The following is a 24073-nucleotide window of genomic DNA, read 5'->3' as shown; positions in this document are numbered from 1 at the left end:
AGTGGTGATGCAGAAGGGAATAATATTTCCAGGAGAGACTGGACATTCAAAGTGCCTTCAAAGTCTAGAACTCCAAGAGGAAACTGCTCAAATTACATCAGAAGAAACTATATTTGGCTATAGGGATAATTCATTTGCTATCTGAGTGATTTCAACAGCAGCAACATTACAATAGACTATTGGGAAAGGTTATAGAGGCCTTATTGCTGGAGATTTTCTTGGATATTCAATTGAATGAAGATGAAGTTTTTCCATCTATAATATATATGGAGTCATTGAATTATATAATCAGAGGGGAAAGACAAAAGAAAAGTAAGCAAGGAATATAAGGCAAGATGACTAAAGGATTAGAATAAACATTCCAAATGACAGGAAGAAAAAGTCAATAAGCAGATATAACATGCATAGCTCTGAAAGCTGTTAAGCCTCCTTCAAATTAAAAAGTCCAACACCAAAAAGGGAAAGAACTCCTCTCTCCAACTCTTAAAGGAAACTGCAAAACTTAATGAAAACCCACAGAAGTGACATTAAAAATATTCCACAGATAAATGTACATGCTACTACGGTAATTTAGGGAAACTCACCCTAGAGGACACTCTGTCCCATGCCTGCTTTACCAGAGCTTGATCAAGTGACAATTTGCCATCTCTACGTTGTGGCTGAATCAAAAGTTCAATCTGTTTCCTCTTCATTTCATACTGAACTCTGAAGTGCTTAAATGACTAAAGGAGAAAAAACAGGAACAACAGGGCAATAAGTCAAATGAGGAAAACTGTACTATTTTACCCATTTACATTGATAAGAGAATCAGTCCTTTCTTAATAATATTGTGACACTTTTAGTGATCTGTGGATTACTCTCTCAGCAACACTCATCTGTAGTTTTCCATGAATTTTACAGACAATTAATTAGCATTGATATGGTCATTTCTGGTCCTCGAATTGCCTTTTCAGGGTGGTATTGATCGAACACAGCCTATTCTCATCCATTCAGTGTCATAAAATACATGATGATGGGAATTCTTTTGGAGGACACTGCTAGCATGATGTGCAATATAGTGCATTCATTAACATGAGGACAGAATTTTTCAAGTTAGTATTAGACATAGCTGAGATAATAAAATGGTTTTCTTTCATTATTTGGTTGAAAATTGGGCATTTGAGAAATGAAATAATCTTATATTTTCTAAATTTCACAGAGTAAGTGATCTTTACATAAGAGATGGTATACTGAAGTCATATTCTTTAAAACTATATAGCAAGGTAAGTTATGAATTTACCTATGTGTTTATATTATCTGAGTGAATGTCCACATTTACCCTCATGTGGAAGACAGAGCACCTGATATTATCCTTGCATTATAAATGAGGATGTGAGGGTCAGAAAAATCAAGCCCAAAGTCACATGGGTCAATCAGTGGTAGTGTCAGGTTTTGAAACAAGGACTTCACCCTGTGACACTACCTTGTGAAACTGTGGTAATAAAAAATCAATGGACTAGGAATCAAAATATCTGTGTTAGAGTACTATATCTGACAATCAGTAAGTCAGTGTGACATCACCCCATGATGTCATTGGTCCTCTTTGAAAATGAAGGACCACCACCACCAGTCAATATATATATATATATGAAGAGCCTGTTATGTGCTAGGCACTGTGCTAACTCTTATTGATATGAGATATTAGGTAAATCTTTGAACTTTCTAAAACTCATTTTCCTCATCTGTCAAATGATGATTATCTACCTCATAGGGGTGTTATAAAAAAAACTAAATTTAAAGTGTTTTATAGCTATGTGATGATGGTAATGATGATGAAACTAATATAATTAACAGTATGATTTATTTTTCTTCAAAGTAGCAATTTGCAAGGTGGGAATTTTTCGAAATTTTCAAACCGATCAGCATAGAGTCAAAATGACTGAACTGAATTTAAAAATATATAGCTGATATCCAAATTATAAAAACTGAAAATTTGGACAATCAGATAAACTATATCTAAACTCAAAGCTTATATGTTATATAACTTAACAGAATTTGACTTTAACATATTATCTCTTATAAAACTATGCAATTTAGAAAATGAGATAGCAATAGAGTTCTTGAATGTAAAATTTCAAATTATGAAATAAAATAAATTTATTAGAAGTAGCTTCACCTATAAGTAAAACACTAAGCTGAAGGGGCAGCTAGGTGGCACAGTGAGTAAATGACCCGCCAGGAGGAACTGAGTTCAGTTTGGGCCTCAGACACTTAACACCCACACACAAAAAACTAGCCCTGTAACCTTGGGCAAGTTACTTAATCCCAATTGCCCTCCAAAAGGCAAAAAAAAAAAAAAAAAACCCAACCCAAAAGCCAAAAAAAAAAATACTAAGCTAAAAAACATTGCATACATAGTAATGAATTTATTACATTATACAAAAAGCTAAGAATGCCTCGAAATAAGATTCACAGTATGATTACTACAAAAATGATGGGTTAAAAATAGGTAATCTGTCGATATTAACCAGAGATAGAGATGTTAGTGACCTTTATGCTAAGCTAATTGGGAAACACTAGGTAAATTCTGTCTTCTGCAAAAATACAATTTCATGCAACTTAATATGGATCATGCAGGTAGTAAATTCATATGATGAACACTGGGTGGTGATAGTGAATAAAAGTTCATTGCACATTTTATCTTCCATTCTCTCCAAGCTCATATTAACTTTCAAAATATCATAAAAGCTCTATAAAAATAAATCCTTAGGGAGTTCATTTGACTTTTCTTTCAAAGAGTTCTAGGCATCAGAGAATGAAAAGAATGTCAAAAATATTTGGCACAACTTAGGTTATGTTGTATATGTGAACTTGAATACATTTATATAATGATTTTTGAAGTCATTTTCACGTTTGAAAATGTGTGTGTATGTGTGGGTGTATGTCTGTGTAAGTGTACATATCTCCCTTATTAATCCTAAAGAATTAAAGACTCTTTAACAATAAAGATTAAACCTACAATTCTCTATTTAATGGGAACTTGGTAAATATTTAACTATGCAGAGCAAGAAATAGTACAAAGCTCTAAACTCACATAGAATCTTTCCTTAATTATTTACCTGGCATAATTTAAAAAATTAAAACACAGATTCAAGGTTCCATATTAACCTTAGCTAGAAAAGGCATTTTGTGGAGTCAAAAATCACTTTTCTATATAGTACCTGATATTTGTCCTGTAAACTTGCTTCAGTCATTTGTGCCCTTGTTACATCTCTTTCAAACTGTTCTATCCAAACTTTGGTTTCTCTTGGCACCGGCTTGTCTTCTCTCTGGAAAGAGGAAAATATCTATTTATTTTTATATAGTTCCAACATCACAGAAAAAGGTATTTTTAGCTTATCTTTCTAAGTAAAATGGCAAAGTTCATTCTTTCAAACATCTTAGATCATGACTACAATCAGAATGCATCAAATGTTGAAGAGTCTAGTGAGCAGAGCAAGGAGAATAGTTTGTATCAAAAGAAAAACATTAAAAATACAAATGAATTTTGAAAGAAGAACTATGATCAATGAAAGGAACAATCATGCTTCCAGGGAACCAATACTGAAATATCCTATCCACTTCATGATGGAGAGTTGAGGGATTCAAGATGCAGGGGGGAAGTGGAGGGAAATAAGTACTTATGTAGTGCCTACTATATACCACTGAGCTAATTACTGTATAAATATTATCTCATTTGAGCCTCATAACAACGCTTTGAGGTAGGTGCAGTTATCCCTATTTTACAGATGAGAAAACTTAGGAAAACAGAGGGTAAGTGACTTGCCAAGTCATACCACTAGTAAAATGTGTGAATTCAGCTCTTTCTGGCACAGTGCTCTACCAAGTGCAGAGGAGTTGACATACACATTAGGACATGGACCACACAGGGATTTGCTTTGCTTGAGAATATATATTTTTACAAGAGTTTTTCTTTTTTTCTTTTCTTCCCTTTTTATAGTTGGGGGGAGGAGGTGGGGAAAATATTTATGTTTAAATTGTAAAATAAATAAAAATTTTAATTCCCCCAAGAGATGTATTATAGGTAAATTGGTTGAACAGCCTTCTTATTCTCAATCAAGGCAAAAAACACTCCCTTGGGCTATTTACCTCTGTGATAAAGTATATCTTGGGCATAAGTCAAATGGAGGAGGCATTCTCTATCTACAAGGAAATATTTCAGATGTTCCAATTTGTGGTGCTCCTGATTGTCCTGACATCCCCAAAATTTTATAAATTTCTTAATAAAATCAAACATACACAGCAAAAATAATTGAAATAAGAATGCTTGTTGTTTAGATTATAATATGGGGTTGACTAGATAGTTCATAGAGCTGGTTGATCAGTACATACATCATGTATAACCCGTGAAAGAGTCACGATGAACCTGCCCCAGAATTGAATAGAAGGAGAAGGAAAACTTCTCTTATTGTAGAAATAGCACCATATTTTTGAAGACTCTAAACTTCTACCTGAAACAATGGCCCACCTTTCAATGTCAATATTCTTATGGTAATACCATATAAAAGTTGTTATTTAGTTGCTTTTTTTAGTTGTATCTGACTCTTCATGACCCCATTTTGGGTTTTCTTGGCAAAGATACTAGAGTGGTTTGCCATTTTCTTCTCCAATTCATTTCACAGATGAAGAAATTGAAGGAAATAGGGTTAAGTGACTTGTCTAGGGCCACAGAGTCAGTAAGTATCTGAGGTGAGATTTGAACTCATGAAGATGAATAGTCCTAACTTCAGAACCAATATGCTATCCTCTGTGACACTTAGCAGTCATATGAATTTAAAATACAAAAATAACAGTTTCTAAGGATTTAAAGTTGTGAGTCATTCAAAAGGCAATGGAAAGACACATGAACATAACTGATGAAGAATTGTACAGTGGAACTAGTAGAAAAGATATTATCAATCTTGCTGGAAAAGGGAGTAGCTCTTTATGTAGAATGAACAGGAAAGAAGTGATAGATGGTTTGGGTGTTCCATTAATATTCAAACAGTGTATCAAGACCTAAAGGAAGGAAGGTCCATAGCACACTGGGTAGATGAGCACCCTGGGAATAATTTATGAGAGAGCACAAGCAAGAATCACATAGGGCCAGAAAAAGCCAGTGAGGTGGGAGCTACACCATTAGAGAGAGTCATTGAATTATTGAGAAATACTAAAATATGTGGATACAAGGATTTTGCTTCAACCAAGCCCTTTCGCATGCAACTAAAATTTTCATTAAAATTTATCTGCGCATTAGAAAAAAATAAAGAGGAAGCTCCCAAGATTATGAGTTTGTCATAGAAGGAAAGAAAAGACAAAGTACATAGTGTTACTAATCTCACACTCACGGGTGTTACTACTGACACACTTAGAAGCAATGCTTTAGAAGTTAAACTGAAGACTGCAAATAGGAGTGTAATGAGAACACAATGATAGAGGTCCTGCTGCTCTGTGGGTAACTGAAATTCTTGGTTTTGAATTGTGAAACATTCTATGTTGGATATATTTATGATTCTTTTGCTAAGTCATCAGAAACAAAGAATGCAAATAATAAACTTTGAATTTTAATTGGAATGCTCAACAGTATTCTCCACTATTAAAATTCTTTCCCAATTTTGTCATATTTAGTTCTTTGTAGTTCAAAACACCACAGTGCTAGAAAATCTTAATGGCATTGCTTTGACAAGAGTTCTTAGCTAGCGAGTTAATGGATAAATTTCAAATAAATAAACAAATAAACATATGTGTGCAAGCAGATATATGTGCATACACACAACACACACATATAGCTTTATTTTCTCTAACTTCTAATGGAAATATATTTTTTTTTCAATTTTAAAATATATTCTGAGAAAAGGTCAGTAGGCTTCAACAGACTTCCAAAGAGGGCCATGACCAAAAAAAGAAGGTTAAGAAATTCAGATTTTAAAAGTACATCCAAGGGGCAGCCAGGTGGCTCAGCAAGTAAGAGCACCAGCTCCAGTGTTGGGATGACCTGGATCAAATCCGGGCTCAGACACTCAGCACCACACCCAGAAATAACTGGCTGTGTAACCTTGAGCAAGTTACTTAACCCCGATTGCTTAAAAAAAAAAAAAGTACATCCATAACATTATTTTTCTCTTGCATATTCTCTTACATATTTTCTCAATTTTGTTCATTTTTAATTGTGTCCAATGCTCTGTGACCCTATTTGGGTTTTTCTTGGCAGAGTTACTGCAGTGATTTGCCATTTCCTTCTCCAGCTCATTTTATATATGAGGAACTAAGGCAAATAGGATTAAGTGACTTGCCCAGTGTCACATAGCTAGCAAATGTCTGAGATCAGATTTGAACTCAGTAAGACGGGTCTTCTTAATGCCACACTCGATCCACCATGGCACCTAGTTGCCTAACTCTTAATTTACACTTTAAATCTCTATCTGCCTTTCTGTCTGTCTATCCATAACAGAATGAATCTTTATAATATATTTATATATGCCATATTTAGAATATTTATTTATCAGACAGCCTCTAACCCTACTGTCGTGTGATAAGACATAACAGACCAATCTCATATAATATCCTTTACATGCCAAATTAAGAAAAAAATTACCCAATTGCCCTCCAAAAAGCAAAAAATAAAAATAAAAAATTCGTCAGTTTGTATAACTGCTTATGTATATATGCATCTATATCACTAGATATATAAAATATTATTGAAATAGCTATATAATTAAATCTTTTTAAGAATGTTGTTCTTAATAACAGTTTTTACCACACACCTAAGTCATTAATCATTCATGAAAATCTGATTAATTATATTTCATTATCAAATTCTCTAAGTGTTACATCTTTGGAATTAACACAAGGATCATTTTTAGTCACCTCAAATTAACATTTGTGATCAGAACTGTACTCATAAGGAAATGAGACAGTAAGTCATATTCATGATAAGTGTTAAAAAGATATGGAACAAGTAAAAAAAGATATTTAGAAATGTTCTACATAAAAGCTAAAATAACTATAGACTTTTTCTCTATTGGCAGCAGTTTGGAAGATGAGATATAATCTGGATGCTCTGTCCATAGAGGACTTGTCTCTGCTTTTGAGGATTCACTACACTAGAAGCTTCCAACCACTTCTAACTATATCCCCTCGAATGTGCTTTTTCTGGTGGTCATTTTATCTTCTTTTTTTTTCTAAATTGAAATGTTAGGCTTCAATTTTTAATTTCTCTTTGATACCATATTACTATTGATCTCATGTACAGAAGAAATTAAGTAAAAAAGTTAAACAGTTAAAAAATCACAATAAATATCCCTCAGTATCAATTTCTGAAATATCCCAGAAGAAATCAAATGCATTTTCCTTTTTTTTTTTTAAGTTGTGAATGAAAGGCTCAGTGACTAAATTACTCTTGGCAAATTATTTTGGAGGTAAAGTGGGTGCTTGTGGGTCTGCTGGGGGGGGGGGCACAGTCATTTTAAAAAGCTTCTAAGGCACTAAGCATTATATTTCTGCTCATATGTATTAACTGAAGCATCACCTGATTCCCCTCCATGTACTGAGGGATTAATTTACTGACCTAGAAAAACTATTAATGTTAGAGATAACAAAACCATAGAGATTCAGAAAGGGGATAAGAAAGAAAATCAATTTGATAAACAAAGGCCTTCTAGGAACAGAATTACTACATAAAAGAATCTGATTTTCTCTGTGATGTGAGGATGGGGGCTACACACACAGAATTCCTCTAAGGCTATTAGATAGACAGGTCAATGTTCTGTGTCCAGATTTAACGAGTGTGTAAACCACAAACCTAGAATCCAACCAATAAGCACTCCCCAATTATAGCAAAAGAGCCAAACACCAACCACTATAAAGAGGCCTGATGTAAGAGTATCAGTTCCTGTCAGCAGCTGTGCCCACTAAAACTCTCTGCAGCTTCAGTGAGTAAAATCTGCTTTCCCTATCTATTTATGCCTTAGGTCCAGTGGGGAAAGTCTTCCTGAAAAGTAGCTGGCAAGAAATAGAATTAGTTCCCTGCAGTGACAGAGTTACATGAACTGAACATGACATGCCGGCTTCACTTAAGCAGTTTTAGAAGTGCCTGTCAGACATGAACAACATGTATGCTGTATAGCCCAATTTTTAGCAATATGAATGTGTATACCACACGTCTTTTGTGAATAATAAGTAAACAAAGATTCCTGGAAATGGCAAATTGATCCAGGTCCAGAAACAGGACTTGAGGACATCTGGGTTTATGGAGTATGTAAGTGTGTGTGTGTGTGTGTGTGTGTGTGTGTGTGTATATATATACACACACATATATATACATATATATACACACATACATACACACATATATATACATATATATATACATATATACATGTGAGTATATGCCAAAACTTTGCCTTGGGCCACCTTCTCTTCTCTTTGGGGGTGACCTCATCAGCTAGGTGGCAAAGTGGAAATACTGCTGACTCTAGGGTCAGGAAAACCCAAATGAATACAAATTCAGCCTTAGACACTTACTAGTTCCGTTTCAATGGGCAAGGTGCTTGCTCTTTTAGTCTTATTTTCCTCATCTGTAAAATGGAAATAATAATAACACCTACCTCCCAGGGTTATTGTGAAGATAAAATGAAGTGATATTTGTAAAGCACTCCTCAAACCCTAAAATGTGATATAAATACTGGCTATGATTACCATTACTATCTATGCAGAGGACTCTGATCTGTACACCTAGCCTTCGTTTCTTTTCTGAGCTCCATTCTTATGTCAATGACTGCCTATCAGACCTTTTGACCTAGATGTCCTATAAGCATTGCAATGTATCATGTCCAAAACATAACTCCTTGTCTTTCCTCCTAAAACTAGACCTCTTATAAACCTCCTTATTTCTGGGAAGTCATCTTGTCACCATCTAATTTCATCATCTAGGTTCACAACCTTAGAATCATCTTTGATTTTTTATTCTCCTTCACCTTACATATGAAATCAATTGCCAAATACCATAAATCCTTCCTCTCCAAAGATCTCATATCTTTCCTTTCCCCCTAGCCCTCTAGCCACTACACTAGTTCAAGACCACATTGCCTCTTTGCATCAGCCTTCTTATTGGGTTAGGAGGTTCCCTGACCTTAAATCTCTCTCCCCTGCAATAGATCCTCCACATGCCTCTGAAAGTGCTTTGTCTAAAACAGATCTGACTATGTCACTGACTCGCTCAAAAAACTTTAGATACATTTAAAGCCCTTCACAACCCTTGATCCAACTTAACTTTCCAGGAACACACTCCTTACTTCTTATTCTCTCTTAGAATCCTCACTTTCTAAAAATTCAGTACAAACATGGCCACCCACATGAGATCTTTCTGATCACCTACAGTATCTAAGGTCTATTTTGTAGGTATTTTTATTTACTTATATTGTATACACTTAGAGATGTCCATATTGTCTCTGCTGATAGAATGCATGTTCCTTGAGAGCAAATATAAGATTATTTTTGCCTTCATCTTCCAAGCACCTAGCACACAGTACTCACTTAATAAATACTTGGTTGATTAATTAACATCAGAACTTTTACATTGGGAAATTTAGATGCTTTTTTCCTAATACTTCATTAGAATTGTTTTTTTCCTATGTTGAAGGCCTTGTATTGTATCTGTCTGTCCGGTGTTATGTAGCTATTCTATCATTGCCATATTGCATATTGGGGAATATTTGTCATGCTTCTTCGAGCTTCTCCTTCCTCAGGCTCCATCAGCCCACTTCCTTCAGACTCTGGTTTGAAGATGTCTTATAACCCTGGGGTCACTCTCGTTATCATCTTCTGCCAGCTTCACAAATGATTGACATATTGTGAATCTATTACATGACTGACATTCTTCTTTGATTTAGAGGTTTTAAACAGAGGTGAACATTTTTAGTTTGCACTTGACCGATATTATGAGAAAAAAGCAGATCACTTCACAGCTCTTACAAATTCTTTTAATGGTGGAATCTCAATAAAGCTGCCCCCAGCCCCAATATTCCAACTTCATTATAGGCCTGGCTCTACTGAACAGCAGGCCCACTGCACCTACTTAGCCCCCCACCCCATATGCCTCACTGCTCACTGGAACAACAAGTCTGTCCCTGAAATCTTAGTTCCCACAGAAACAGCAGGTGTGTTCATATGATGGGAACCTAGCTACTGCCTCTACCTGGTCACTGCCCCCAGACCCATTCCCACAGAAACAGGTGTGTTCTTGTATTCAATCACAATCACATCATCCATTTAGCCCAAGACAGGACCACAATAGCTCGCCAGTTGGAGGGCAGAATGAACAGAATGTTTAACCACTAAAACATAGATGGAACCCCTCCTCCATTACCTAATCCCTTAACAAACTCTTCCTGCTTTTTAATATTAATGATATTCCTTTATTCTATGTAAATTTCTGTTGTATAATTGCATTTTTACCCTATAAAAATTCATCTTACTTTCTCTAAAGTTTCTGGTTCCTCTTGGAATTTATCCCACTTCATGAGAAGCGTCAATCTCAATAAATGCCTATACTTGGATTAGAGGTGGTCTGACTCTGAATTCTTTGAGATGCTTTCACCATGATCATAAAATCACAATAGTTTTTAGGCAGACAGAGCCCCCAACTCAACAGTTTTTGGCATCCCTGGGTTTAAACCACAACATTAACATATGCTATTTGGCCTATTTCTGATTCACTGTTTGTTTTCAGTCTTTTCTGAGTTCTAATATTCCATTGCCAGCATCAGACTTGACCATGGTGTAAAATATAAATATTAACTGGAATTTTTAAAACTTGGGATCATAGGGAAATTTATATTGCTTCACTTAAATAATTACATTATTTTTTGAAGAATATAAATTGGGCATTCAAATGATTTAAAAATAATAATACAACATGTACAACTTATAATCAGATTGCTTATTGTCTTGGGGGAAAGGGAAGGGAGAGAGGGAGAGAAATTTGCAACTCAAAATTTTACAAAAATGAATGTTGAAAACTAACTTTACATGTAATTGGGAAACAGTAAAATACTATGAAGGGAAAAAAATACTACTACAAGCTTTTTAAAAATAAGATAGTCTACCAACCTGAAAGATACAAATTGAAACAATATTTCCTATAATAAATGTGTTCCTTGACTGTAGATATTATTCTACCAACTATATCAAGCCCTAAAACTTTTCAGGGTAATTCAGTGAGATCCATAATTACTCAAAAAAGATAAAAGTAGTAATCCACATAGGAAAAAATAAACATATGAACAAGATCTATTGTCTAATTCCTGTTGGGTTAGGACATAAGTATCTTTATTTGGGACAAGTACTATACACAGATGATGAGCTGGGCCCAGAATTCAACATGACTAAGAGGGCAGGAGCAAAGACTCTGGGGAGGGCTGCACAATACTCTTTTTTTTAATCCCAAACTGTTCTCTGTACAAAAATCCATCTGATGACCACAAACAGCACAATCTCCAGAGAATTAAAGGTACAGGTAAACTAAGAGCAATAAAATGCATATTAGATATAAGTTACAGTATGTTTCCAATTAAGTCCAATCATCAATAAGTGGAATAATGAACTTGTTTCAGGAAATATGTAAACTAAAAAGTAGATGAGTCAATCATGTCATACAGGTAAGAAAACAAAGATATAGCCTGAGTGATCGGGACCAGGATTGATCACAGTTATTTGCTATGAATTTTATCTCTATTAATATTCAAAATCAAAAATCAATTACTTCAATAAATTTAAGGAGCAGCATTAATTTCATATACAATATTTTTAGGACTGGAATAAAGATCTTGGTGGGCATATTACATCATTTACCTTGCCAAATCATCAAAATTCTAATACTGTTATTTTTTCCTAGAAATACGATTTCCTTTATGTGACTCTCTTTTTTGTTCCTTACTCACAACAAAAAGCCTTTTTCTTTGAAGCCAAATTTTCTCACCCTCTCTTGTTTGTTTCCTTCTATTCTTTAGTCGGTTGTGATTTAATTACATTCAAATGCTATTTTATAAAAAAAAATTAATTAAAAGCAAATGCAACATGCTTTTATTTAAAAATGTATGTACATATATGGGGAGAGCTAGGTGGTACTCTATACCAGAAGCACTGGAACAGTAATCAGAAAGATGTGAGTTAAAATCTGGCTTCAAATACTTACTTACTTGACCCTGGACAAGTCACTTAACCTTATTTGTCTCAGTTTTCTCATCTGTAAAGTAAACTGGAGGAGAAAATGGCTAAACACTCCAGAAAACCCCAAAAGTTTGGGGGAGGTCACAAAGAGATGGAATAACTGAAAAATGACGGAACAACACATACATATATGCATATATACATAAAATAAAAATGTATAAAAACATTTAAAAATAACACACATATCTAACAATAAATGCATATGTGTATATAAAATATGTGTATAAGACATATATGTATAAATATATGGCTATAATATACATAATATGTATGTATACACATGTGTACAAGATACACACACACATATATAATACATTTTTAAACAAAATACATACATCATTTTCTTGTTCATCAGCACCTGCATTATGAACATCAGGATAATATTTGAGAAACTGGGCTACATAAGTCATAATAGACTTCTCATCAGGCTTATCCACATCCACATCTGGAAAAAACAACAAAACAAACATACATAGTTAATCAGTAGTAACAATTTCAAGGGAATGATGGCTTTAAGTAATTTCACACAAAATATAATAAAGTGATATGTTGTAAAAACAAGCTTATATATTACAACAAAATCTATAGATTTAAATGCAGAAAAACATACTATTACTCATCTAGCTTATTTCTGAACCAATTCAGAGTATCTAAGACAATTTAGAAAGGCCATGACTTAGAAAGTAGCTGAATATTTAAGTAGCAAAATGCACAAAGGAACATTTGGGCAAGTGATGAATATCCCATTTAAATACTTCTCAGAATTATGGGCATTAGGAATCTGATATTTTTCTATGCTTGTACTTTTGCCCAATTACTGAAATATAAATTGTTTGAAAGCCTCAGATGTAGATGAAAAAAAAATACTTCATTTAAAACAATTTTAGCCATGAGACTGAAGGAAAAAATTTTTGCCAAACATGTGTAATCTTAATCTTTTATTTTCACACAAATGTCTGAGATTCCTGTAGTGGTCCCCACTTATGATTTCACCTAATTCTATTTTCAGGAAGTTAATAAAAATGAGATCTGAGTTCTACATACCATCTGGAGCTAGGAAAAGACCAAGTTATGCCAGCTCCTTGAACCAAATCAACTTATTGGGACTTGGGAAAAAAACTTCCTGGTTGTCTAGGGGTACAGTGGAAACTTCTCAAGTGACAAGTAATCCATCCTTTTCCCTGAAGTCAGAGGGAAGCCACTGGGGACTCAGACTTTGAAGGAGGGAGCTAAAATTCCCCATCTTGGAAAGTCTCCAAGATATCTCTGCAGTTCTACATTTGGGACCCATTTCCCACTCTCCTTTTATGACTATTAACAGATCAACAATTCACAAATCTCTTGAGTAAAGTGACATTTTAAGTAAACTAGTGCTTTACTTGGAGAATCATCCCAAGGACCCTTGATTCAATTTAGAAGCACCCAGTGACATTATTTCTAAAAGGCAATTATCTGTGTTAAAGGAAGAGTGAACATAGAGATTAGAAAAGTGGACTACAGTCTTTAAGAATTTTGGAATCCTTTTTCAAAAATAATTTTTCACATGACATATGTTGTTCTTATTATGCTCATTATAAAAAATAGCCATTGATCAGTGATACTGATAAAGATGTACTCTTATTAATATCTATAAATTCTTCTTTCTACCCTGTGTGACATAAGGTAAGGTCTTTCTTACTCTATCATTCCTTTTAAAACAATTCTGTGGTTGTTACTGAGACCTCTAGTCCCTCAACACTTGCAGTCTATCACTCCTGCTCCTTATTTCATTTTCTTCCCTTCACTCGGACCTCCTCTTCTCTTATTAATGAACCATTTAATCACTAACATTTTGATCTAATGTGTTACTTGAACACCATTGGAGGAAGTCACACAAACATACCACTAGAGCCCACTACCATTTATTTCAAAGGCTCTTGCAGTTGCACTACAATCTTTTTATTCTTCCCTGATTATCACACTTCTAGCAGTTATTATATGCTTTTTTTTTCTTTCATCAAGGTCCTATATAATGTCTTCTCACTTCCTTCTCAGCAGAGCATCTCATCTCCTACTTCAATGAAAAAATAATGGCCATCTCACTTCAGCTCCATGTTCTCCCATATTTCATAATTCAAAACACCTCTACACAATCCCTTATTCTCTCCTGCTTTCAGCTAGGCTCTGAAAAAGATTTGTTCTTTTTTTCAAGGCCTAAACTTTTAATTATATCTGTGATCACATCACCTTTTATCTTCTTATGAACTTTTCTCCTTAACTATTTTTATGCCTCTGTCTTTAGTATTTTCTCATTATTGGTAATTGGCTGGTTTAGTGGACAGAGCACTGGGCCTGCAGTCAGGAAGACCTGAGTTCTAATCCAGCCTCAGACACTTACTAGTTGTATGAACCTAGACAATTCACTTAACCTCTGTCAATCCACAGGAGAAGGAAATGGCATAGCACTCCAGTATCTTTGCCAAGAAAACCCCATGGACAGTATTGGCATGCTATGGTCAGCAGGGTCATGAAGAGTAAGACATGACTGAATGATTAAATAGTAACAACATTTTTGGCACCCTTCCTGCTGCATACAAACATGTCCAGTCTCTACCAACCTTTAAAAAACCCTCCATTTGGGGCAGCTGGGTAGCACAGCGAATAAGAGCACCAGCTCCATTGTCGGGATGACCTGGGGATTGAATCCTGGGCTCAGACACTTAGCACCCAACCAGAAACACCTGGCCATGTAACCTTGAGCAAGTTACTTAACCCCAATTGCTTAGGGGCGGCCAGGTGGTTCAGCAAGTAAGAGCACCAGCTCCAGTGTCGGGATGACCTAGGGATCAAATCCGGGCTCAGATACTTAGCACCACACCCAGAAATAACTGGCCATGTAATCTTGAGCAAGTTACTTAACCCTGATTGCTTTAAAAACAAAAACAAAAACAAAAAAAATACCCTCCACTTGACCCTACCATCCCTTCAAATATTCATTATCTATCTTTTTTGCCTGCCACAAATTATACTCTGATGCATTCATTCCTCTATTTTTACTCTTCAATCCCTTTCAACCTGATTTCCAACATGTATCTGCTAAATTCAACTACCTTTACTCATTCCTTATTCTCTTTGGTCTCTTTTACAATTTTGGCATTGTTGACTAGACCTCTTACTGGTTATTTATTACTCCCTTGACTTCCATAACACTTTTCTCCTTATTCCTTGCTTTCTATGACTACTATTCCATCTCATTAGCTTGTTCATCATCTGTTTCTCATCTAATGAAACATGGGACCCCAGGATTCTATGCTAAACTCTCTTCTATTCTTTCTCTATACATCCTCCTTAAGTGAATCCAACATCTCCTGTGCTCTAAATGATCAATTCTAGGAAGATGATTCCCACATCTAAATATCCAGGTCTAATCTCAATTCTAGTCCTACATCACAAACTGCCTTTTGATCATCTCCATTCAGAAGTCCTGTCAATATATCATACTAAACTTTTTAAAAATGTAATTTGCTATCTGATTCTAATTTTTTTCTTAAACTATTTCATATTACCTATTTTCCTGAACCCTACCTTTCACATGAACTAGTTTAACTATCTTCTCAACTTAACATTCCATATTCCATCCCTTTGCCTTTGAATACACTGTCTGCTAAGCCAGGAATTGTCTCCATCTCTTGAAATCTCTGGATCCTTCCTTGCTTCCTTCCTTCTTTCCATACTTCCTCCATTCTTTTGTTTTGTTCTTTCCTTCTTTCTCTTTCTTTTTTACTTAGTAGTATTTTATTTTTCCAATTACATGTAAATATAGCTTTCAACATTCATTTTTGTAATTTTTCTCCCTCCTTTCATTCCCTCCCCTTTCCCTAAGACAGAAAACAACCTAATAATAGGATATATATGTACAATCATGTTAAACATATTTCCACATGAGTCATGTTGTGAAAGAATCAGAACAAAAGAGGAACACCATGAGAAAGAAAAAACAAAAAGGTCAAAATAATAAGCTTTTATCTGCATTTAAACTCTATAGTTTTTTTGTCTGGATGTAGAGAGCATTTTCCATCATGAGTCTTTCGGGATTGTCTTGGATCATTTTATTTCTGAGAATATTTAAATCCAACAGAGTTGATCATAACCCAATGTTGATGTTGTCTATATACATCCTCCTTAAGTGAACCCAACAGCTCCTGTGGTCTAAATTATCAATTCTAGAAAGATGATTCCCAGACCTAAATACATCAGTTCAGGTGCTATTTCAAAAGGAAAGTCTTCCCTGATACACTCTCCCCTAGTCATTGGTGCACTCTATCTCCTTGAATTATCTTGTATCTATGTGACCACTATACCCCTTCCCACTCTGCCCAATAAAGTGAGGACAACATTTTTGGTCTTTATATCCTCAGGGCTTATTGTATCATCTAACATGTAACATAGACTTAATAAGTGATCGCTGAATTGCATTTTAAGTGTACAAGTTATTAAAGGAGTGTTCTGATGTCCTGATGCCTTGATTCTACTTACAAAGAATCATAAGTTGAAAGCAGTCTACTAGAGTATTAGAAACATCAGGCTTAATATGTTTTATTAATAACTAATATAGTATTTAAAAGTTTGCAAAGCACTTTATATGTGATCTTATTTTATTTATAGTCATTCTTTTTCAGTAAGAAAATGATGAAGTATTTGTATTACTGAAGTGTTTATCAGAGACTGTAACTTCATGATGCCAATCAACTGACAATGGTAGGATAGAAAAGCCCAGCATACCTTCAGGATCTAGGAGTCTTGGGATTCCTAATTCTGTTTCAGCAATAGTGAAAGCCTCTTCCAGGTTTTCCCTGTTAGGTCTTCCTTTCACTTTCTCCAAGTCTACTAGTTCTGGCCGAATAGCATGAATAACTGAATGAAACGCCACACCACTTCTCCAGCTTCGTCCGAAATCTTTTACTTCGATCCCAACCTGCCTTGATATGTTTAAGTAAAAAAGGAAGAAGATAAAGGAGAAGAAGGAGGAGGAGAAGGAGGAAGAGGAGGAGGAGGAGCAGGAGGAGGAGGAGGAGAAAGAGGAGAAGGAGGAGGAAGAGGAAGGAGAGGAGGAGGAGGGGGAGGAGGAAGAGGAGGAGAAAGAGGAAGATGAGGGGGAGGGGAGGAGGAGGAGGAAGGGGAAAATAACATAAAAGAATGAGAAGGGAAAGGAAAGGAAGAGGAGGGCAGGGGAAGGGAAAGGAAAGGAGAAAGAAAAAAAGGAAAAGGAAGGAAAGAAGAAATTTGTTGATCCATTTATATGGAAATAATACTTACATTCTGAATAACAGACAATAGTGTATACTGTTTTAATGCAAGTACATTATTCTTCAATAAAAATAATGTACAAATAAAAAGATTATTTTAGTTTCATAAATATTAAAATGTAGATTTTAGTAAAAATAATTTTTTCCAAGACAATAAAAATCAAATTCCTGCATTCAGATTATATTTTACCCAATTTTCCCTTAGTTTAAGTACAAGCTTAGAACTATATTTTCATAACATCTATTTTTGGTTGCATATTTGTTGTTGCTTAAAAAAAAACCTCAGTAAAGGAAAATAAAGTTGGGCAAAGAAGCTAAGAAAATATGAATAAAGAGGGGTGGAAGCAAAAATATTCTAAATTAGGGTAAGTCCCCATTATATCATCTTCTAAGAAAGCAGCACCTACCCAGTATTCCCTGAAGAAGACAAACTTCCTACAGTAAACAAAATGTGATTATGAAGTAGCATCACCAATATTTTAATAGCATGATTGCGGCCTCCCCTTTCAAAATTATAATCATGGAAAAGTATGTACTTTTTTCTTTAGAAAAAATGCTACAATTTCATGAAACCTCTATGCAACTCCTCTTTTAGCACTGCCTTCAAAGACTGTCACATATTTTTTAATTTCTTCAATGATGGCAAATCTTTATTCTTTGAGGGTGTTTGATTTTTGGAAATAGTTTTCAAAAATCACTTAGAGTACAAATCTATTGAGTAAAATAAAAGGCTTTTTTGGTTTTTGTTTTTTTTTAAATAATTAAATAATATGACTGCTTCAGTTTCTTGGTGATTCATAAACTTGCTCTGAAGGCAATTCCCAACAAAAATGTTGAAAAATGTTTTGAGAAATAGCATCATCACTGGAATAAGTCCTAGGCTAATGTTCTGCAAAGTCAGATTTAAAGGACCATACTACTTATGGGAAATTAATCTTGGTATGTTTATCATTTAAAAATTGATCTAGTCATTATATAGTTACATCTGTTTTACATGGGGTATAAGATTACCTCTTCCTGAACTAGATACTCTAATTTATTTTCACTGCAACTCAAAATATGTAATGACTACAATCATAAGAATAGCTTGCTTCATAAAAATGTTGCCTCATTCTCAGCAAAATTGAACCTGAAGTATAATGTGAATAGCACACCTTAAGCAATGTTTAGGCAATGCATGCAAAAAACATTAAAATTATTTGTTTTGAAAATATTTCTGTCTTCAATGAATTTATTTTTTAACTCTACACATCAATAAAATCCGCTTTCAATAAAGTGGAAGTATACCAGCATTATCCTTTCCTACAGTGTTTTGGTTCAAACTTTAAGGTTTATTGTTTTTTTTCACATAAGGAATTTTATAATTTGTTATAAGCAGTAAGCTGAAGGCCTAGTTTATTGCCACATATTTCTTATAGAGGAGAAGCTCAATGTCATTTATTTGTTTGTTTGTTCACTTTATTTAACCATGCATTCACAAGTTTCCCATATGTTTTCTGATTTTGCTGAATTGCATCAAATGAAAACTCTCAAATTCACCATTTTTCTTCATTGCCCCACAGTCATTTCCTGAGCTTCTCTGAACTTAGTCCAGACTGCAAACAGAAATGGATTCACACTTAGATTGTCTCACTGGGTAAGGCCTTCTAGAGTATAAACTATGTTGGCATAGGCTTCTAGCCTTCAATTTAAACTCCAAAATAGTCTATCATAAGGCTTCTGAGAAGAACTTTAACAAAGTCTGTTCAATATAAATCGTGACATTTCCTCTATGTTGCATTCCAAATGGCTAGGAATGTTCTCTTCTTGAGGGTCTTTTTTTCCCTTTTCTTTTTAAAAAATGTTTAGGTTCTAACACTTTCTATAAGATTTTAGTTTGTTTAAAAAACTTTCGTGACAAGTTTTCTCTACGTATATGATTATTTTATTCTAGGATTTGGTTTCAAGAACTGATATGAGTGAATCTGAAATTATGGATTCCCGTTTATATTTAGTTTGGTTAAATTGTGTAACATATAATTATTTGTAATATACATAATATAGAATTTTTGTTTTAGTGCTTCAACAAAGACATTGTGCTTTTTCTATAATAGCAGAAGTGCTTAATTTTTTTGTATGCCAAGGACCCCATTGGTCATTTGATTAAACTTATGGACTCCTTCTAAGAATAACATTTTTAAATACATAAAATAAAATACACAGTATTACAAAGGAAGCTAATTTATGTTGAAGTAGTTATAAAAAATATATTTTTTAAATGCATGCACCTCAGACTCACAGTCTCTATACAATAAGGAAACACAAGAGTTCAGGTACAAATGTCTCACACCATTTTGCCTTTCTTTGGTACTTCTATATATATAATAGTTACTTATGTATGTTACACTACCACCAGCCCATAAGATTGTAAGCTCTTTTAGGGCATGAATTATATTTTATTTTTGCATTTCCACCACCTAATACAGTGTCTTACACATAGTAGGCACTTAACAAATATTGTTGAATTTTAGTTTTTGGAATGGCCTGGAATTAGGACATATATCTACCACTATATTATTATTGTTTTGAGATATTTATAGAACCCATATTCTCTACTAACTTATTTACTAATCATTAAAGCAATCTTCCTTCCCCACAGATTTTCCATTCCATTTGTAAATTTGATGTGACACATTTACAAAACAACCACTTACTACAGTGATTCACAGCGATTAATATGCCCTGCATAACAAGTGATTCAAAAATGGAACATATCCCTTTGCTAGGATGATAAAATGAAAAAAAAAAATACTCAGTCCTAAAGTAACAGGAAAGATGCACAGATCAGGTAGAAAGATGTTAACTTGACATCACAAAAATATGAGAGTTGCAGGAGTTAACACATCATAACTCGGAACATTATTGTAGCCTAACAAAATATGGGAGAGACAACAGAAAATGAAGAACTTCTCTAACAGCATTAAATTGAGGGTTGGTTTATCTCAAACTGTTGAAATTCTAAATGCTGGTCCGTTTACTTGATATTCACATAATTTAATGCTGTATGAAGCAATGCACAAGGGCAACACTATTGATTACATATACCATATTAAGACAGATTGAAAAACCATCACAAGACTGCGCAGGCATGGCAGGTATATTCCAGTGTCCACTTACCAGGCCCTTCTGCTCCTCCTGCACAGTTAAGATTTAATATGTACATATTAGTAACAGCTAGATTATTATAGATTGGATGAAACATAAGGTTTTTTTTTAATTAGAAACCACCTCAGAGTGTTCATTTCAAAAATAGTTTTTTTATGTTAATATGTGCTACCAAAACGCTAGTTATCACAAAATCCAGAAAATTGAACTTTCAATGACAACACATATTTTAAAATTAGATATATTCACATTCTTCTTTTATATAACTCATTTGAAGTGAAGCTTCCAAAACATTCTAAGAATGAAACTCCTCAATGTTCAAAAAATAACATTATTAATCTAACATTAGAAAGGACCTTAGTTTCCATCTCATCTAACCCCCTCATTTTATTATATAAGTGAAGAAACTGAAGCCTTGGAAGGTTAAGTAACTTGCCTAAAATACATAAGTAGTAAGTCTTAGACGGAGGATTCTGATTCCAGAATCAGTGATCTTTTCCCTGAATCATGTTGCTCATGTCCCTAATAGAGTGAGTATTTTATTTAAGGAACAATATTTTTTTAAACCTTTAATTCACAGATATAAAAAGTAGAATTTCAACTACAACAAAATAAGGTGGAGAGCAAGGCATTTTTCTTCTGATAATCTAAACAAAAAATATCCATTCTCCCTGAAACAGAAATAATCAGATATTGAAAAAAAATGTTCTTTGATGTCTTTTCCTCTTGAGCTATCCGAATGATCAGCGAAATTCCTCATTTGATTTTGTCTGTGAAGATAACCATTTTGGAGTAGTTATTTGTTATGTTTTTCTAGAGTTCCAGGAGAACTACAGTCTTTTCTTTTTTCAGGAATGCAATTCTGCTAGGCCTCCAAAAACGCTGATAAAAATCATTGAATCTTTAGCCCCCAAAGCATAAAAATGGACTTTACAAAGAACTCTACAACCAAAGTAAAAAGAAAACAAAATCATAGGAAGAAAGAAAAATCCTAGTCACTGAAAAAGATGTATGAAACAGCAAAGAACTCAGTTTTTATTAAAAAGCTGAACTTCAGATCATTTGCCTAAAAGGAAATGAAAATCCTGAACAGAAATTAGATAGTTTTGAAGCTATGAATTAAATCTGAAAAGATTAATTGTAAAGACAAAAATATCTGCCACAATGACTTAAAATAGAAGCCATAATCCTTTCTATCAATTGGGAAAAGACTAAATTTTAATCCCTTTAATGGCTCTTGTACAAGAAGAAGCATGAAGAAACAAGCTTAGACTTCTTATTAAATATCCCCCTTTCCAATAACAAAGCAAAGTGAGCAATAGGAAAGCCCCCCAAACATTTCTTGGAGCTTTTGCCTAAATAGAAAAAAAGTACTCAGTGATTCATCCTGCTTCCTCTGGGATCAGAATCCAAAAGGTACTTACTTTGCTGCTGTGTACTGCACCCACTTTAACAGGGCCTTCTTAGCATTCCCTTGGGCCTTGGTTACCACCTTCCGTTTGTTTGGTGGACTGGCAGTTTCAGAGCTGAGGACACTCTCCATAGAAGATGTACTACTGGACAGGGACTGGAGTTGTGGAAGGTTGCTTGTCAATTCTTCAATCTGTTCATGAATAAACAAAACAAGTTACAGTATAAACACCGACATTATATTTCCCTGTTTGATGTGAGAGCTAAATGTGTGATCAATGAATTGTAAAAGAAATATAATCAAATAGGATTTTCATTAAATGAACTATAACACAAAACACACTCATAATGGTCTAATAATATTATCTGAACTGTGAAATATTATAAAAATATAGAATTTCAGAACAGGAAGGCAGCCCAACTACCAAATAATCTAATGCACTTAATTAAAACAGATAATGAAATGGAGACCAACAGAAGTAAAAGATTTTGTGCATCACTATTCAGTTTAGCTGATGACAGAGCTAGATTCCATAATTTACCTCACAACCTTTCCTATTCCTCGTATTAATTTATATAATTGTATGTTAGGGTACAATTTACTGTTCAAATATGTAATTTATTATTCTTGATGTATATCACTGGTACTGCCTAGTTTTTGGAAAATGTAGTTTATAACTGAAAGATTTATTTTTTTTTAACCTCCAGGTTATCTTGCCTCGGATGTGCATACATACAAAATATATGAGACATAAAGTAATTAAGCTTCATATGTCCGTTCTTCTGTATTGAATGTTGTTGTTGGTATGATGTTTTGGGGGAAGACAACGAATTTTTCCTCTCTTCCATTTCTATAAGAACCTTAGTAACTAGTTAAATGATAATCTACCTTGAAGAGAGTTATTTTTTAAAAAGACATTCTCTACTTGGTGCCTTATCTGGCCTCCACTCCCATCCTCCCACCTCCTCTCTCTGTAGAAATTCAACCTTGAACTGGAACATTACTCATCCCAGTTCACCTCTCTCCATTTTCCAGCCATTAGTTTGGGGGTCTTGAGTCAGCACATAGTTGGACCTGGGCAGGGTAGTAAGTATTGGGAGGCAGGCATTATTGTCCCAGACATAGCAATTTTATTCTGTCATTCTGGGTTATGTTTCTGCTAGTTTAGTTCTCACCTCACAGTAGGGAAAATCCAAAACTATTGATTCAGCACTTAATAATACAGCAAAATAGTAATGATGTTCTATCTTCGTACCTGAAAATACAGAATAATGGTCCAAACCAAGCCAAGGACAATAGAAGGTCGTCCATCAGCAATGTCTGTGGAATTTATGTTCACTAGTTTAATCTGTTTAAAAAATATAAAGTATATCATTACCACAAGTAATGTAAAATCATATTTTAATTATTGGTATAACCTTCTAGAACTTATTAGAAAGCAATGAAATTTAAGCATGCCTGTGTAATAGTAAATAAACGTGTGTTGAATCCATAAAAATAAGCATTCAAATAGACAATCTTGGCTGAATTTTCAGTGACATTCATTCAGTGCATTACAAAAAGATATTTTTGTTTTTCAACATCAAGTATTTGTGAATACTTGCTTTACTTAATGGTGAAAAAATGCAACATCATGCAAAGAATTACCAACAAAATGTCAGACAGAGAAGATGTAACTGTTTCCCTTCGAATGCTGGCTGGAACCCAAGAACATGGCAAGTGGTTTAAAATGATGCACTTACTTTGGTGTTTGAAATATCATGTAACTTAGGTTCTTTTTTACCTATAAGAAATCAGGAATTAAAGTTCTACAAAGTCTTGTACTAACCGGTGATCCTCTGTACATGGACTGACATGGAAAACAAAGGAAAAAGATGACATACATATTATAAAAAAAGCAGCATTAATTGGTCAAAAGGAAAATTAGCTAAGCGCTATAGAGAGGACCAATCTGGAATGTGGAATTTTTATTTAGGTTGTTTAAAAC

At 34.2% G+C, this 24073-nt stretch overlaps 1 protein-coding gene across 9 annotated transcripts in view; it reads right to left on the bottom strand.

Annotated features, from left to right (window-relative positions):
• Window positions 1–24073, bottom strand: part of SYNE1 (spectrin repeat containing nuclear envelope protein 1) — a 575153-nt gene that overhangs the window by 404409 nt on the left and 146671 nt on the right. For all 9 annotated transcript variants that reach the window (XM_069069647.1, XM_069069646.1, XM_069069648.1 and 6 more), the window contains 6 exons: window positions 23342–23434; window positions 22100–22278; window positions 17008–17204; window positions 12582–12691; window positions 3201–3308; window positions 585–722 (listed from right to left, as the gene is read on the bottom strand). In XM_069069647.1, the coding sequence (XP_068925748.1) occupies window positions 585–722; window positions 3201–3308; window positions 12582–12691; window positions 17008–17204; window positions 22100–22278; window positions 23342–23434 (825 nt within the window). The remainder of the gene's footprint in view (window positions 1–584; window positions 723–3200; window positions 3309–12581; window positions 12692–17007; window positions 17205–22099; window positions 22279–23341; window positions 23435–24073) is intronic.

This window comes from Petaurus breviceps, unplaced genomic scaffold, assembly GCF_028583685.1.
Source record: "Petaurus breviceps papuanus isolate PSGF00001 unplaced genomic scaffold, PetGlider_PUasm1.0 90784, whole genome shotgun sequence".
NCBI lineage: Eukaryota > Metazoa > Chordata > Mammalia > Diprotodontia > Petauridae > Petaurus > Petaurus breviceps.
The sequence above is the reverse complement of the archived record's forward strand: the minus strand, read 5'-3'. Positions and strand labels throughout refer to the sequence as shown.